This window comes from Centropristis striata, chromosome 11 (assembly GCF_030273125.1).
Source record: "Centropristis striata isolate RG_2023a ecotype Rhode Island chromosome 11, C.striata_1.0, whole genome shotgun sequence".
Classification (NCBI taxonomy): Eukaryota; Metazoa; Chordata; class Actinopteri; order Perciformes; family Serranidae; genus Centropristis; species Centropristis striata.
The window spans coordinates 19,667,071-19,683,462 of NC_081527.1; the positions used below are offsets into that span (position 1 = coordinate 19,667,071).

At 37.5% G+C, this 16,392-nt stretch overlaps 1 protein-coding gene across 1 annotated transcript in view; it reads left to right on the top strand.

Annotated features, from left to right (window-relative positions):
- The window catches only part of dtna (dystrobrevin, alpha), a 32,163-nt gene that overhangs the window by 13,919 nt on the left and 1,852 nt on the right, over positions 1-16,392 (top strand). The window contains exons 13-22 of the mRNA XM_059345437.1: positions 1,658-1,753; positions 3,951-4,032; positions 4,360-4,454; positions 10,934-11,047; positions 11,257-11,353; positions 13,460-13,483; positions 14,061-14,220; positions 15,301-15,390; positions 15,474-15,573; positions 15,794-15,908. Coding sequence (XP_059201420.1) covers positions 1,658-1,753; positions 3,951-4,032; positions 4,360-4,454; positions 10,934-11,047; positions 11,257-11,353; positions 13,460-13,483; positions 14,061-14,220; positions 15,301-15,390; positions 15,474-15,573; positions 15,794-15,908 — 973 coding nt within the window. The remainder of the gene's footprint in view (positions 1-1,657; positions 1,754-3,950; positions 4,033-4,359; positions 4,455-10,933; positions 11,048-11,256; positions 11,354-13,459; positions 13,484-14,060; positions 14,221-15,300; positions 15,391-15,473; positions 15,574-15,793; positions 15,909-16,392) is intronic.

The following is a 16,392-nucleotide window of genomic DNA, read 5'->3' on the forward strand; positions in this document are numbered from 1 at the left end:
TCAACTTTTTCAACATTAAAAACAAATCCAAAACAGTTCCAAGTAGGGAAAAAAGTAAAGTAAATAAATAAAATAAAATCCTGCAGTTCATGGAAAGATTTCATGTACAATTCAAACTACACAGCAAGTGTAATGTAAATAGGTGAAGTAATAAATCAGAAATTAGACCCCTGGAGCCTTGACCATGTGAAGTCTTGGAAGACCCAATACACAAGTTAGAAAACTTAAAATTATTGCGAATAAAGCAAAACATATTTTTTGAAGCAGATACAACACAGGACTGACTGAAAGTGTCTTAACTGAAGTTTTAAGAGGAAAAGATTAGTAAAAATCAAATAGATGCTGTTATTCTGACTTTTTGCCTCTAATGTTGATCAAGCTCCTACAGTCCCCATGAGTCAACACATTACATTTCCTTGCAGGTAAAGGGTTCATGCCCACAGTTTGTAATGCAAGCTTTCTTCTTTTCTTATCTGGTGAACACAGTGGAGTATATAGAAGAGAAGAAGTCAGATATAAAGTGCAGCAGAGAGGAATTATGATTTTTCTATTACTTAGCATCACCCTGGATCCACTTGCAAGAAGCCAGTTTGTCCACTGGATTTTAGATTACTGCAGAAAATATGCTCTGTAGCAAACAAAAGTTTACTTAACAATTTTGTTCAGCAAGATCATCATACATGAACACCACTTTTATGAAATTTGAAGCATAAATGCAATCTCCAGAAGTAAAAGGCTAAAAAAACCCTAAATATATATATATTGGTTGACTGTTTCAGCCAATATTGGCCTGTCAGGCATAATGTTATTTATCAGTTACACTGTATATGTTGTCTGATATGAACACTTTTTTACAGAACATATAATGCAGAAAACAATACAATTTAAAAAAAATACCAACAATTTAAAATGGTGTAAGCTATTTATTTTACATTTTATTTATTCTTTATTTAAATGGTTAGCTATTGATACTGAGCATACAGTTCTTATGTCTAATTAGCATTTATTAAATTTTTTATTCATCTTTTCATTTCTAGAATAGATAGACAATGTAATACATTCTGAGTATAATGTGTAATATATTTAAACCGTCCTTTTTCTGGGTGGATTGACTGAGCCTATCTTTGTTGTTGTTGCGGTTTTTAAAACATTTTATGGTCATAGCTAATGCTGCATCGACCCTCCATATAATGGCAGCAGGAATGGTTTCTATAGGAGTGTGATGCAGGTTGCACCCACTATAAATATAAAGGCTACATCAAAAAGAGTGTGCATGCTTCACATATCTTGGGTGGTAGATTGTTTGACTTAAAAAGAATGACTTTTGATAGTTTTAATAACAGAGCACTGAGTGACTGATGCTTGGAGAATGTAAACAAGGAGCTTGTAGAGTCTTTTTGTTTTCTGCTGGGCATGTCCTTAATCGTGCTCCTGGCCTTTATCACTGGAGTCTCTCCCAAACATAATATGGCCTTGTTTCTCTCTAGTCACCCATGAATGGCTGCTTTTCAGCCGCTCTCCTCCTCCTCCTCTTCTCTTTTGTTGCGTTCTCTCCTTTTCTCTCTCTGTGCTGCCTCTCCCCTCTCGTCCCCTGTCCCTCTATTGTCACCTGTGTAATGTCATGTTTTATGTTTTGTGAAACCCTTCACTGTTCCAGGTTGAACTACAACCTCGATGTTGCCGATAGACTTGCAGACGAGCATACTCTGATTGGATTCTATGTGAATCTACTACAAAACAACCCCAAATCATGGTTAGTTTGGTACCATGTGCTCTGCTGAACTGCGCCCTCGCAATCCTCCCTCTGAGCTAACCTTATTCTGAGTGCTACAGCCTTAACGCTGCATGCTGCCACACTTCCAGACTAGTCGCCTCGGCCTTTGACTCTTCTGTCAACATGTTATTGTAGTTCAGCAGCAACAGTTTGAATCCAGAGTTTATTTCTACCAAGAGAGCAGTGTATATTTTATTGATTCCAAGGTGAAACTATATGTTTTATATTTCCTTAAATCTATCTGTGCAATTATACTGTGCATAATTAACCCCCAAAACCATAATTTCAAGATTATTTTGTGTATCAGTTACACTCATGGAAATTGGAAGCCTTACACAACGATTCTGCTACTTTACTTCAATTTCTTAAGAATTTTCTCAGTTTTTTGGATTCTCTGTTCACCATGGAAGCATGTGACAAAAAACATTTTTATTGAAGAATTCAAGGAAACACGGGGTGAGTAAGTGACATTCAAATAGTCATTTGGGGGTAATTATTAATTTACATTTTACCCTCAGTCACAAATTCGACATATTGTTGTCTTTGTCTGAATTTTTTTAAATGAAAAAGGACAGATATACCTCATGTCACATTGAAAAGTCCAATGTTTGGATCGGATTATTCAATTAATTGGTACCAAATACTTTAAACACTTTTAGCTGCTGTTTTCCTTGATTTGACGGCCTCCTTGGAAGGTAATCTTTAAAATTAGTTTGCTCCAGTAAATCCTGGTTAATTGTTAAAAACAAAGCAAGACTGATTTGTGAGTGCTGGAAGTTATAACACATTTTTTTGGCAAGAGAAAAATTTAGAGAAGTCAACTCCAGAAGCACAAAACCTTCTTAATCCCACTTGATTATGATTGCTTATTAGCAGAGGTCACACCCCCTAAGCACTATATAAATAACGTTTATTATTATTATTATTATTATTACATCAGGGCAGGTGTTATGCTGTGTGTAACTAAGATATAAGAATTGAAGAGGTGCCACCAAAAAAGGCTGAAAGAGATGAAAAACTGACAGAAATCCATTGATAAAATCAATGATAAGATAAAAATTATTGTTCTCACACTGAGGTCATTCAGTTGTTGCAGCAGCTCTAGAGTCAAGAAAAGCAGGTGAAATAACAAGATTGTGATCGTGTTTCTTGAGAAATAAGAAAAAAATAAGAATAAAATAAAATAACAACACTTTTACAGATATGTCCATAAAGAGTAATTACAAAGAATAAGTACACCTGAAATTGTAATACATCCACATTGTGCAGCATTATACTAGAAAAACAATGAAATATGTGAAAATATTGCACAGGATTATTATTTATTATTATTATTGCAAACAGTAATTATACCTATAATTGTAAAACACACATGGTGTGCAGCATTGTACCAGAAAATGTATGAATGTAATAGATATAATGGGTATAATAGGTATAAAATCTTTAATACGAGGCAAAATAAAAGATAATTTGTTCGTATATCGCTTCCTGCATGAGGCCCGAGCTCTTTGAAGCATTACTGCTTATTTCCTCACTTACAAGCAACATGAAATAGTGATGCCTGTGTTTTCAATATGTGTGTGCGGCGTGTGCACTAATCTGTGTATGTGTGTGTGTGTGTCCGTGTATGTGTGTGTGTCTTAGTGGTTGCAGTGTCTTCTATCATATATCTGTATCATATAAATAGCAGCTCTCGCATGTCTTCCTGTGTGAATTCATCTGAATTTTTGTGTGTGTGTGTGTGTGTGTGTGTGTGTGTGTGTGTGTGTGTGTGTGTGTGTGTGTGTGTGTGTGTGTGTGTGTGTGTGTGTGTGTGTGTGTGTGTGTGTGTGTGTGTGTGTGTGTGTGTGTGTGTGTGTGTGTGTGTGTGTGTGTGTGTGTGCTTGGAAATACATGTTTGGATCAGTGATCGGACTTTATAAGTAACATTTCTGTTTTTTAATGACTTTAGCTCCACTTTTATGTAATAACCCAACTTCATTCCTGCTTTTGGGGTTTTGCATAAGTAGCTTAGCATGATTAAAGAGGCTCTGCTGTAAAACTTTTCCTGCCCAAGAACTAATCTGACTGAACTAAACTTTGGATTTTTGCTTATTTTTTCTCCCCTGCATAGTTTATATCTGCGTAGCTGTGTGGTAACTCCATGGTGTTGTGACTCTATTTTCGTCCTGATCAGTTTGCTGGAGAGCAGTAACCATCAAGATGAAGAGCACAGCCTCATCGCCCGCTATGCTGCTAGACTGGCTGCTGATGCTGCGGTGAGATATATTTATATATAAGACATTTATTGCTCACAATATCGTGACATCTTTCATCAGAGTCTACTGCCAAAAATATGTCCTTGATGAGAAAAGGGTTTAACGTATGCTGCTACTCTAGCAGTCCTGTTTATTGCTCAGATGATGAAGGAATTTACAGGTGGGGATCATTTCTAACCAGACTTGTTTATGTTCTGATCAGATCCTGATGGATAGCTGGTGACTTGACTGTTTTATTCCCCCGGCTGTGAGATATGAGATAAGGTACTGGATGACATCATCCACAGGTAGAGCCAGCTCACGTGATGTCTCCTGCTTCGCCAACAGGCTCAGCAGCAGAGGATCCCCACAGACCTCCCCTGCTCTCTGGATGCCAACAAACAGCAAAGGCAGCTCATCGCCGAGCTCGAGAGCAAAAACAGGTCAGGGATGACTGCTTTGGAGATTCTGTTCACTTCAGTTCATCTCTTCTCTTCTTTTTTTCAGTTCCCAAACAAAAAAATCACCTTGAGAGTAAAGAGATTTTACGGTTTGATAAAATAAACAGACTAATCTAGTCTAAGCACATTATTTACTGAAAACTACCGTTGTTATTATTAACCTCTTTTTATGATCACGCCTGTCTGGGTCACACTGATCTCTCTTAAATGGGTGATTAATTATTATAATTTTTTTAATATATTATTCTCGCAGATTACCACTTAATTGCCATTGGTTTATTTATTATGTGAATATAAAGTAATGAAGCAGGCACCTTCAATATTTACTGACTTTTATTGTTTAAAATGACACTACAGGTGTTTCAAACACTTTTCAAATAAATGTACAATATAAATGTCTGTAATTCAATACACTTTAATACAGTAAAGTCGGCCTGCTGTATATTAAGTATCGGTTATTATAGGTATTCAAATAATAATAAAATTATGAATATAAATTATAATTAGGCTATATCCTAAAAAGGTATTGTGTTGTTCGGCAAAAAAAAAAATATTATTGTAATTTTAAGTAAATTTAATTACACTGATAAAATTATAATAAAAACCTGCTTTAAAAAATGCTTAATTTTGTATTTGTGTGAAAGCTGATGAGATGACAGAAACAGTGCTACCAAAAATGAGAGTAAATATTTTTCTGGTCATTTGGCTTTGGCACTGTAAAAAAAAATTTTTTTTAAGAATGTTACAAATAAGTAAAATAAGATAAGACAAAAAAAAAGCTGCTCGTGAGACTTAACATTGAAAGTAAAAGAAATATTTAACATTAAACAATAGATTAACAAATAATAGTGAAAAATGAAACCAAAGAAGAGAAAAAAGTTCAATCACAGGCAACATTGAACAAGTTTTAATGCAGCTATAATTAATAGTTCTATTTAATCTCAACAATGGGTCACATGACTACCTGTATTTGACGGCGGTCAGTGGTGGTGAGGAAACCACAGAGAGTTATCACCCGACGCTGCAGTTACCTTCAGCTCCACAGAGCTTTATGTGCTCACGGTCACACTGTCAAAGCTGGAATTGTACAGAGATATACTTTATGTTGTTAGTAAAACCTGCGCTTTTTCTACAAGACAAAATACCTGTTGTGAGAAAAGTCCCAAGTGTCTTTGAGCTCGCTGTTCTGGTTTTCTTCCATCATCTTTCGTGATTTTATAACCTCTCTCGTTGTGTTGTTTTTGGACCCAGTAGAAAAAAGCATTAAAGAAAACAACTGGGTAACGCTTTATAATAAGGTCCTTAATAACCATTAATTAACAAGTAATAAGGCATTGTTCTCGCTTTAGATCCGGTAGTTGCAAAAAGCATAGTTAACTTATAGTTAACTTATAATAGATGAACAATAAAGTATATTTTAATATCAATAAGCAAACAAAATAAGATTAATAAAGGCATGGCAAAGACATAATGGGTGGGTCATGGGTGTCTGTAATGCCATTATTAACACTTTAATCCGCTTATAAACACACAATAATGTTAATAAGCATCTTGTAAGGACTAACAAGGGCCTTATTACTTGTTAATTAATGGTTATTACAAGGATCTTAATATAAAGCGTTACCAAAAACTGTAACCTGTCCAGCAACAAACAGTAAGGAGACATAGTTAATGACTAGTTGGTGAACATAGTGAGGTATTTAGAAGCCAAAGAGACAAATATTTCCCTCAGGAGTTGGTGGAGACAAAAAAATAACTTAAAAAGAGTGAATAATGGATATAAAATCATCAGGTGGACACAAACTAATGTTGTCTTTTCTGTAACCTGAGCTGATAAATTGAATACTACTTTTATACTTGTAGTCTGTACTACAACGTATGCAGATATACAATCCTACTATATTCTTCACTATATTTATCTTTAAATATGATGCTATTTTTTTTATCAATTAAACAGTTGTATCAAACAATAAATACAAATAGTTGATTGACAGAGAGGTAATGTAAAGTATGTTGGTTGTTTAAGTAATTTTTAATGTAAACATTTTTTTATGAAAGGCTGCTTTCTGTTTATTTCCAGTATAAAAGAGGGTAACCTACACATAATATCATGAAGGCATGTGGCATTATAAAGCTTACACTATAATTTCTCTACCAGTAACATTTTCATGACATTGGGGGCAACCTTTGACCTCATCTGCTACAATAAAAGGACATTCTGAATCCTTCAGCAAATTCCCTTATAACTAAATTCATATTGAGCTGATGTAATTATGGATTTTCCTTTTTAAAGAGCACAAAAATAATTTTACAATGATATATCACACAAATCAAATCAAATCAACTCAACTTTATTTATAGAGCCCTTAAAGACAGCGTTAGCTGATACAAAATGCTGCACATGGCAGGACAGACCAACAAAAAAAACAATAAAAACAAAGAACAAGCAAAAACAACTAAAACAAAGCGAGTCTCATGCTGGGTAAAAAAAACAGTAAATAAAAGTGGGTTTTAAAATTAATCTCAATTTTAAAATTAATCTTAATTTTAAAAAACCACAAAGAACAAATAAAAACAAAAAATAAAAACACACTTTAATCTGGTGCAAGATGTGACTCTCGATAGATCTTCCCCTACACAAACCACACTATCCAAATCAGCGAACGTAGTAAAAACGTATGCATCGCAGTTGGGAATCTCTGATCCCTGGAGGTTTAAAAACCCCCATGGCAGAGCTTTTTCTTTTTTTTCCCATGTACACCACACATTCTCCCGAATTGATTTCTTCTTACTTGATGATAATCTCCTAGATTCCGTGAATGCATGTGAGTATCACCCAATAACCACCTCTGACCATGCCCCTACCACAGTTGACATTAGTTTTCCACAGAATACAATTCCACGCTCACGGTGGCGGTTCAGCTCGCACTTGCTGTCAGATAATACGTTTAAAGATTTTGTTGCGACTCAAATACGTACCTACATAGAGTTTAATGACACCCCTGAGGTCAGCAGCAACATTTTGTGGGAAGCGCTTAAAGCTACTATTCGTGGACAGGTTATATCGTATATTTCCCAAATGAGAAGGGCTGAGCAAGCTAGGCTGGTGGAGATTGCAGAGGAACTTTTAAAGCTTGATGGAACCTACTCCACCTCTCCATCCCCCACTCTCTATAAGAAGCGGTTACTACTACATTCGGAACACGACCTGTTAATGACACGCGTAGTGGAGAGACAGCTGCGACAATCGAAACAAAACTTTTTTGAGCAGGGAGATAAAGCCGGAAGACTTTTGGCACAGCAGGCCCGTGCAGCTAGCGCCTCTAGATTGATTTCTCAAATTAAGCAACCTGATGGTAACCTCACTTCTGATCCAGTAGTTATCAATAAGTCTTTTTCTGATTTCTATACCACACTTTATACTTCTGAATGCAACCCAATTACTACAGTGACCCCCAATCCTTTAGACCAGTTAACATATCCTCAGATTGAAGTAAATATTGCCAGAGAACTGGGCAGACCCATCTCTTTGTTGGAGGTGCATGAAGCAATCAGTTCTATGCAAAACAAGAAATCTCCCGGCCCCGACGGTTTTACAGTCGAGTTCTTTAAGGCGTACTCGATGTTACTAGCCCCCATCCTGGTGAGAATGTTCAATGATTCCTTCACTGAAGGCAGACTGCCAGCGACCCTGTATGAGGCATCTATCTCATTACTTCTGAAGAAGGATAGAGATCCTACGTCCTGTGGTAGCTATAGACCTGTCTCACTTTTAAACATAGATTATAAGATTCTGGCTAAGGTCCTCGGCCTTCGCCTCCAAAGTGTGATGTCATCAATAATCTCATTAGACCAGACAGGCTTCACATTGGGGAGGCATCCATTCTTTAACACCAGGAGGCTTTGGAATATCATATACTCACCTGCGTCGAACACTCCTGAAATTGTAGTGGCGCTTGATGCAGAGAAAGCTTTTGACCGGGTGGAGTGGGGATTTTTATTTTTCATCTTAGAGAAGTTTGGCTTTGATTCTAACTTTATTTCTTGGGCTAAACTTTTGTATGCCACCCCCTCGGCTTCTGTAAATACTAACGGCGTCCATTCAGCATACTTCCCTCTCAAACGTGGGACCCGACAGGGATGTCCGCTTTCACCTTTGTTGTTCAATATAGCCATCGAGCCACTAGCCATCTGGCTAAGAAACCAGAATGAGTTTGAAGGCATTACTCGTTTCGGTTTAGTTCACAAACTCTCTCTATATGCTGATGACCTTCTCTTATTTATTTCAAACCCCACATCCTCCCTCCCCCCCATTTTATCAACTCTGGATCAGTTTGGGCGCCTATCAGGGTATAAATTAAACATTCAGAAAAGCGAGCTATTTTTTGTTAATAATTCGGCGAGATCTCTCCCACAATCCGTGTTTCCTTTCAAAATAGCGGAAAAAGGATTCAAATATTTGGGGGTGTTTATTACCAGCTCCTTCAGGGAACTTTTTCAAAAGAATTTTCAGCCCTTATTAGATAAATGTAAGTCAGACTTGTCCAGATGGGCTGCCCTCCCCCTGTCTCTTGCAGGCCGAGTTAATCTCATTAAGATGGTAGTTCTTCCAAAATTTCTTTATCTTTTTCAACACATTCCAATTTGTCTTAATAAATCATTTTTTGTTAATCTTGACCAACAACTTAACACTTTTATTTGGCAGAATAAACCAGCCCGTGTTAAGAAAAACATTCTTCAACTTCCTAAACCTGAAGGAGGGCTAGCATTGCCAAACTTTCGCTACTATTTTTGGGCCTGCAACATTAATAAACTTATATACTGGCTCCATGGGGAAGGTGCAGACACCTGTCCACCCTGGGCTCACACTGAGATATCATCTTCTTCTTGTTCTCTACATTCGACGATCTGTTCACAGCTTCCCATAAGTGCCCGTGATGTTTCACCTAATCCGGTGGTCACCAATACAATTAAAATTTGGATCCAGTTCAGAAAGCAGCACGGTTTTCATAGGGCTTCGACTCTTGCCCCAGTTTTGAATAATTATGCATTTTTCCCTTCCCGCTCGGACCCTACATTTCGCATTTGGTCGGATAAGGGCCTCAGAACACTTAAGGACCTGTATGAAGACGGTATTTTCACATCCTTTGCATCTCTGTCAGATAGATACAACCTGCCTAATAGCCATTTTTTTCGGTATCTTCAAATGAGACATTTTATCCAAAAACAGTTCCCACATTTCCCAAACCGCCCCCCCGAAGCTGAAATAGACCAATTGCTGTCTCTCGACCTGCGACAAAAGCGACTGATATCTGTTATTTATAATACGATTGCACTTCTGAGCCCAGTCCTCACTATATTGCTAAAAAATGCATGGGAGAAGGATTTGGGGATAGACATTACTGATATCCAGTGGAGAGACATGTTAAAACTGACCCATACTTCGTCTATTTGTGCCAGGCACGCTCTATTACAGTGGAAGGTGCTTCACAGAGCCCATTTCACCAACGCTAAATTGGCAGAAATATATCCAAGTCACAGTGATGCCTGTAACCGTTGTAAACAGTCCCCAGCCGACCATGTGCACATGTTCTGGTCATGTCCGAGGTTGACCAACTTTTGGTCCAGTATATTCCAAACTCTCAAACAGGCTTTCAATGTAAATTTAGAACCAAATTCCCTGACTGCTCTTTTTGGTCTTCCTCTGTCTAAGAATCTCCCTGTTTCTGTACAGCGTGTCATGGCCTTTACCACCCTGCTGGCCAGGCGTGCCATTCTACTCAAATGGAAGCATGTTTCTCCACCGACCCATAACAGTTGGATACGGGAAATTTTACAATGTCTAAAGTTAGAGAAGTTAAGGTTCTCACAGAAGGGATCTCTGACAGCATTCCATAAAACTTGGGACCCACTGCTGGCCTATATTAGCAACAGTCTTATTGTGACTCCTGATGATGCCGAGGACGCTTCTTAATTCTTGGAAAGAGAGAGTGCCCCCCCCCCCCATATTTTTATTTATTTATTTATTTATTTATTTATTTTTTGTTTATTTTATTTATTTATTTTTTTGTCTTAACCATACTTCAGTATTTACTTATGTTGCTGTATGTTGTGTAATAATTTAGTTGTGATTACATCTGACGTGGGTTGTTGGGAGGGATAGTGGGATTCATGTTGGGGTTCTCTTTTTGTCTTGTTCTCTTTTATTTTAGTACTTCACTCTAAGGCAGACGCTTTCCAACACAATGTGTAACTGAGATTTTATTCTGTACTGTCTGCAAAAACTCAATAAAGAAATTGGGAAAAAAAAAAAAAATAAAAACAGAGCAAAGGCTCATGTTGAGTTAAAAGCCAGTGAATAAAAATGGGTTTTAAGATTTCTTTTAAAAGCGGACAGTGAGGAGGCCTGCCTGATGTGCAAAGGTAAAAGAAAAATAATGATATGTTTGTGCTTGTAACAGAGAAATCCTGCAGGAAATCCAGCGGCTGCGCCTTCAGCATGAGGAGGCGTCCCAGCCGCCTCCTGACAGGGGTCAGCAGAACCCCACTCTTCTGGCTGAGCTAAGACTTCTCAGGTAACTCTGCATACTTTAACGCTCCAATGTGTCCTGCATTCATAACAGACATTTTTGCTTAGGCTGCAGCAGAACGTGCATGTTGTAATTGCTTGCCTTTTTACTACACAAATGAACAGCATATGTTGGAGTGTACAGATGCTCATGGACATTTATTTTGACGGGACATTATGGTATCATCACGTTGAACAACTTGTTTCCTCCGTTAGGCAACGCAAAGATGAGCTTGAACAAAGAATGTCTACTCTGCAGGAGAGTCGCAGGGAACTCATGGTGCAGCTGGAGCAACTAATGATGCTTCTCAAGGTACTGCAGACACGCTTTTCATCTCTCTGGCTTCACAGAAAAGACTCCTTCATGATAACTAAATGACCACACGTTGTGTTTCCTGTGGCGAACATAAGCGTTGATAATTCAGTTTCAAGTCTGCTTTTTTTTGGTGCACATTATCAGTTTTTATGTTGATATACATGGACATGTGTACTGTAGCTTGTGTTTTGTGTTTTAATTCCGAGGCAGGTGGTAGGCAATATGGCCAGGTGATATATTTTACTTGCATAACATTTTCTCCCAGCTGTGTGTGATCACTTCAGCTGATGTAAAGCAAGCACTGCACTTTGCAGATGAGGAAGCATGTGAGCAATTACCCAACATGTCCGATAGAGGGCAGACATCTTTGATAGTCAAGCTCTGCTGAGGCCTATTAAACAGATACACGACTTTCATTCTCTTTCATTCATTTTTTAGGTACTTGTATTTTTTTTAAAATTTCCATTTTATGTAACTTTATACTTCTACTTTTCATTTAACATGAGAAACATGATTAATTTAAAATGATGAAGCATTTTTATGAATTAAACCTCCTAACAGTATATATAGTTAAAAGAAGCCCTACCATTACACAATTCAAACACTACTTACATGACTACATTACAACAAATAATCTAATAATATATTTAGACGATATATCTGAGTGAGGGCATTCTGCATAACAAGTACTTTTACTTTTGATACTTTAAGTACATTTTGATGCTGATACTTTTGTACTTTTACTTGCAGGACTTTTACTTGTAATGGAGTAATTTCACAGTCTGGTATTAGTACTTTTACTGAAGTAAGGGATCTGAATACTTCTTCCGCTACTGTACTTGACAGATCTTAGTTTACACTGACATCAAGTCAATTACAAAAACAAAGGAGAGAAAGGAAAAACAAAACAACAACAAACTGATATGAAATAAAATGATATCAAAACTTTCTGTTTGAGGAAAATCATTTTGTGGATAAATTAAGAAAATTAATATGTAAAAACCCCTGAAATGTTCCAATTATGTAAGCCAATTTCCTAGATAAATAAAATGATTAAAATGTAAAAATATAATACAGTTGTGTAAAAAGCCCTAAAATGTTACAAATAGCTTCATAGATCAATCAAAAATATTTAAAATGTAAAAATAAAAATAAAATACAGTTAAGTAAAGAGACCTACGATTTTAAAATTATGGTGACATTTTGGTAACGCTTTATATTAAGGTCCTTGTAATAACCATTAATTAACAAGTAATAAGGCCCTTGTAAGTCCTTACAAGATGCTTATTAACATTATTGCGTGTTTATACGCTTATATAAGTGTTGATAATGGCATTACAAACACCCATGACCCACCCATTATGTCTTTGCCATGCCTTTATTAATCTTATTTTGTTTGCTTATTGAATTGAATTGAATTGAATTTATTTTATTTTATTTGATAGGGACAATGCAGTTAGCATAGATACAGGACATGCACCTGATGTGCTGCATACAGAGATATAGCTTCAGCTAATTTTCAACTTCCGTCCCTAGATATTAAAATATACTTTATTGCTCATCAATTATAAGTTAACTATAAGTTAACTATGCTTTTTGCAACTACCGGATCTAAAGCGAGAACAATGCCTTATTACTTGTTAATTCATGGTTATTAAGGACCTTATTATAAAGCGTTACCTACATTTTTTGTAAATGACATCACATATGCCCCTGATTAGCTTTGTTATCCAGTAGGCAGATGTCCAGACTGCCGTTTCCAGAGCAGGATATTGAGTTTAGGATTATGCCCCATCACACCTTACAAGACAGCATGTCTACCCCCCTCTGCGGAGGATAACCTTTAGTAAGAGAATATCTTCCACAGTCAACGAGACAGGAGTTCCTCAAAGCCGAGATAAACTGCTCACTATACCGGCTTAAGTGGAGAGGATATCAATCTAATTAGGCTAAAAGGATCAATGTTAATCTATTAAACTTGCATGAGGAAACCACATGCTTGTCACGTCCTGGAGGAAATACTGATTGGATTTTCTTTGAGGAAAAAACTCAATGTTAGGTGTCCGTTGTTTCATGAGCCATAAAATATTGTTTTTTTTTCAGCTGGAGGAGGAACGGAAACAAACTGTAAGTGTGGAAACTGTGAAGCAAAAAGAGGCAGAAAAACTTATCTTGGATTCAAATGTTTGCATGTTTGAAGTAAACACTTTGCTGTTGTCGGGGGGGAAAACTTTGTATCTGATATTGTTGGAGTTGCATGGTGTTCAGCAGACGGCACCAACTTGTGGTTTGGTCTGTGGGAATAATTGGAATAGTTTTTAGAAGGAAAATCTGTTTTACAGCATGTTGTTTTTGAAAAGTACTGCCATAGAAATTCAGTTTACTGACAAATTTGTAGCATGTGCGTAATGTTTGTTACTTATAAATATATTGTGGTGACACATGGGCTTAAAAAAACTACATAACTGAATTGTTTGTAGCTGTTTTTTGGACTTTGATTGAGTCTTTGCTATGATTTGAAGGCTGAAAATGAAAATAGATACTCGTTGCATTGCTTGTAGAAGATTTGCTTTGATAAGAAACCTTTTGTTTCAGATTATGTTTTGTTCTTCTTACAGTCTTTCCATAACAGCATGGATATCTCTGTTAATATTGCCAACAGGGTGGCCCTCGTTAACACCAAGGTGGTCTCTTTGTGTTGCAGACTCAGGGTCCCGGCTCTCCGCGCTCTTCCCCCAGCCACACCATCAGCCGGTCGATCCCCACACCAATCCACTCGGACTCTGCTGGCACGACCCCGACGCACACACCTCAGGACTCACTCATGGGCGTAGGAGGGGACGTTCAGGAGGCCTTCGCTCAGGGTAACTGTTACGTCCACCAGCTCTTAACCCTTTTTCGGGCGAAGAACTATATTTGGTAACTTCAGTGGATATCAAAATGGGGTCCCCGTGTCTCTCTGTTTGGTCGTAGAACCACATGGACTTGTAAGAGGAGAACTTGACTATGACGGCATATTAAAGCCAAGTATGAATAAAAAATACAAACCGGGGGGTCGGTTGCAAATTTACTAGATTAAAGTGCCAAATCTACAAGAAAAAATTTTGATTTAAGAGATTTAAAGTGGCAAATCTGCTCGAAAAAAGTTGAAGATTTACGAGAAAAAAGTGGGGGGAAAAACTACTTTTTTTCTTGCAGATTCACCACTTTAAATCTCATAAATTTGCGCATTCTTTCTCCTAGATTTGACACCTTAATCTTGTAAACTTTTTTTCTCAAAATATTACCCCCCTCCCCCGGGTCCGTATTTTTACACATTCTGGCAGTATGTAATATCCTCCAATATTCTCTAGGGTTGAAATTTGGAATTTGCAAGTATTTCAATGAGTGCCCTGTTAAGGGTTAAAGGGGTAAAAGGAGGTAACATAAACCAGATGTAATGGATTTAACAGAGGTGTTTTTAATATGAAATAAAATAGCAGTAAGATATAGGTACAAATAAAAGGACCCATCAGGCTAAAGGTTTAACAAAACAAAATAACAACAAAAACCAGGGTCCGTTTAACTGTTACACAATAACTCAAGAACAACCACAACTAATCACAGTGTACAATACAACGAAGCCGAGCACAGACAAAGGTTTGGGTGACGGTTCACATCAGATCCAGCCGCCTTGACTGAAGCTCCAGCCAGCCTTTTGAAAGTTGTGGACGACTAATTGCCGAATCTGATTGGCTCCCGTGGTCGCCGGAAGCTCCAATCATCCTTCACCAGCAGCCTGAGGGGAGGGAGCAAACACACACGCATGTGCACAGACACACACACATCCACAGACTACACGGCTGGGGCCGTAACAGTAACACATGGAAAAACACACATTAGCTCGTAGATATGGTTTCAAAAATTTGGTTAGACACTAAGCTATTTTTATGTGTGTTTCGAAGGTCCAAGGAGAAATTTGAGAAACAACCTACTCATTGCTGCTGACTCCATTACCAACACAATGTCATCACTGGTTAGGGAACTCAATTCAGGTAAAAAATGAATTTGAAAACGGTTTTATTTTGCTTTCAGAAGTTTTATAAAACAGCTGTTTTAAAATCTCTTTCTTTCACAGAAGGTGGAAGTGAGACGGAAAGCAATGCAGATTCAGACTTTGGACGTGGTGACCTATTGGCTGCAACCTCTTCAGATCCCTTCTTCACATATAAATCAAGGTACTAATGTAGGCTGTGTCATCAACAATAAGTAGTAAGAAATAATATAAGTAATAAGGCAAAGGAAGTTATAATTATAAAGCATGATTACACAGAGTTAGGTTCAAGGTTCTGGACAGAGAAGTTTAAATGACACACGACAAAGTTAATACAATGCAAAATAAAAGAGCTCCTGTGTGTGCGTTATAAATGCGTTAAAAATACCTGTTATCTGTCACAGGAGTACCAGTGCAGCAGAGGAACGCTTTGAGAACGATCTGGAGCAGCAGCTGGAGGACGAGCTCACGTTGGAGGAGCTGATGAAGCACAGGCAGGAACCAGACAAGTCGTGCATGGTGAGTTCTCGCTTTCCAGGACTGAAAATGTAAAAAGAAGGTGACAATTTGAACAAAGCCTGTATAAAGAAGTGGGCTTAGCCACCATGATCAATTTGACATTTAGAGGCCTTGAGTTTGGCATTTTGACTGTCACCACGTTTTTGGAGCCAAACGTGACTGTGTTTTGATGGATTTCTTTTGCAATCAGTTGGTTCTCCCTCTGCTGGCCATTAGAAAGAATGCTGATTTTTTATTTGTTTTTTTAAGATTATGTTTTTTTGTATTCCTACTGTGTTGAAATAGTGAAAGAGACCGATAGGAAAGGCAGAGAGGAGAGAGTAGATGACAGCCATAATGGTACATGTTCAACCTGATGATCTACCAGCTCTCCATAATGCCGGCTTAAGGCACTTTCAAGGCTTCACTTTTTAGACCCGGAGGCACATCCACGTCTTTTATACAATCTGTGATTACAAATTATTAAATTACACCTCATCAATTC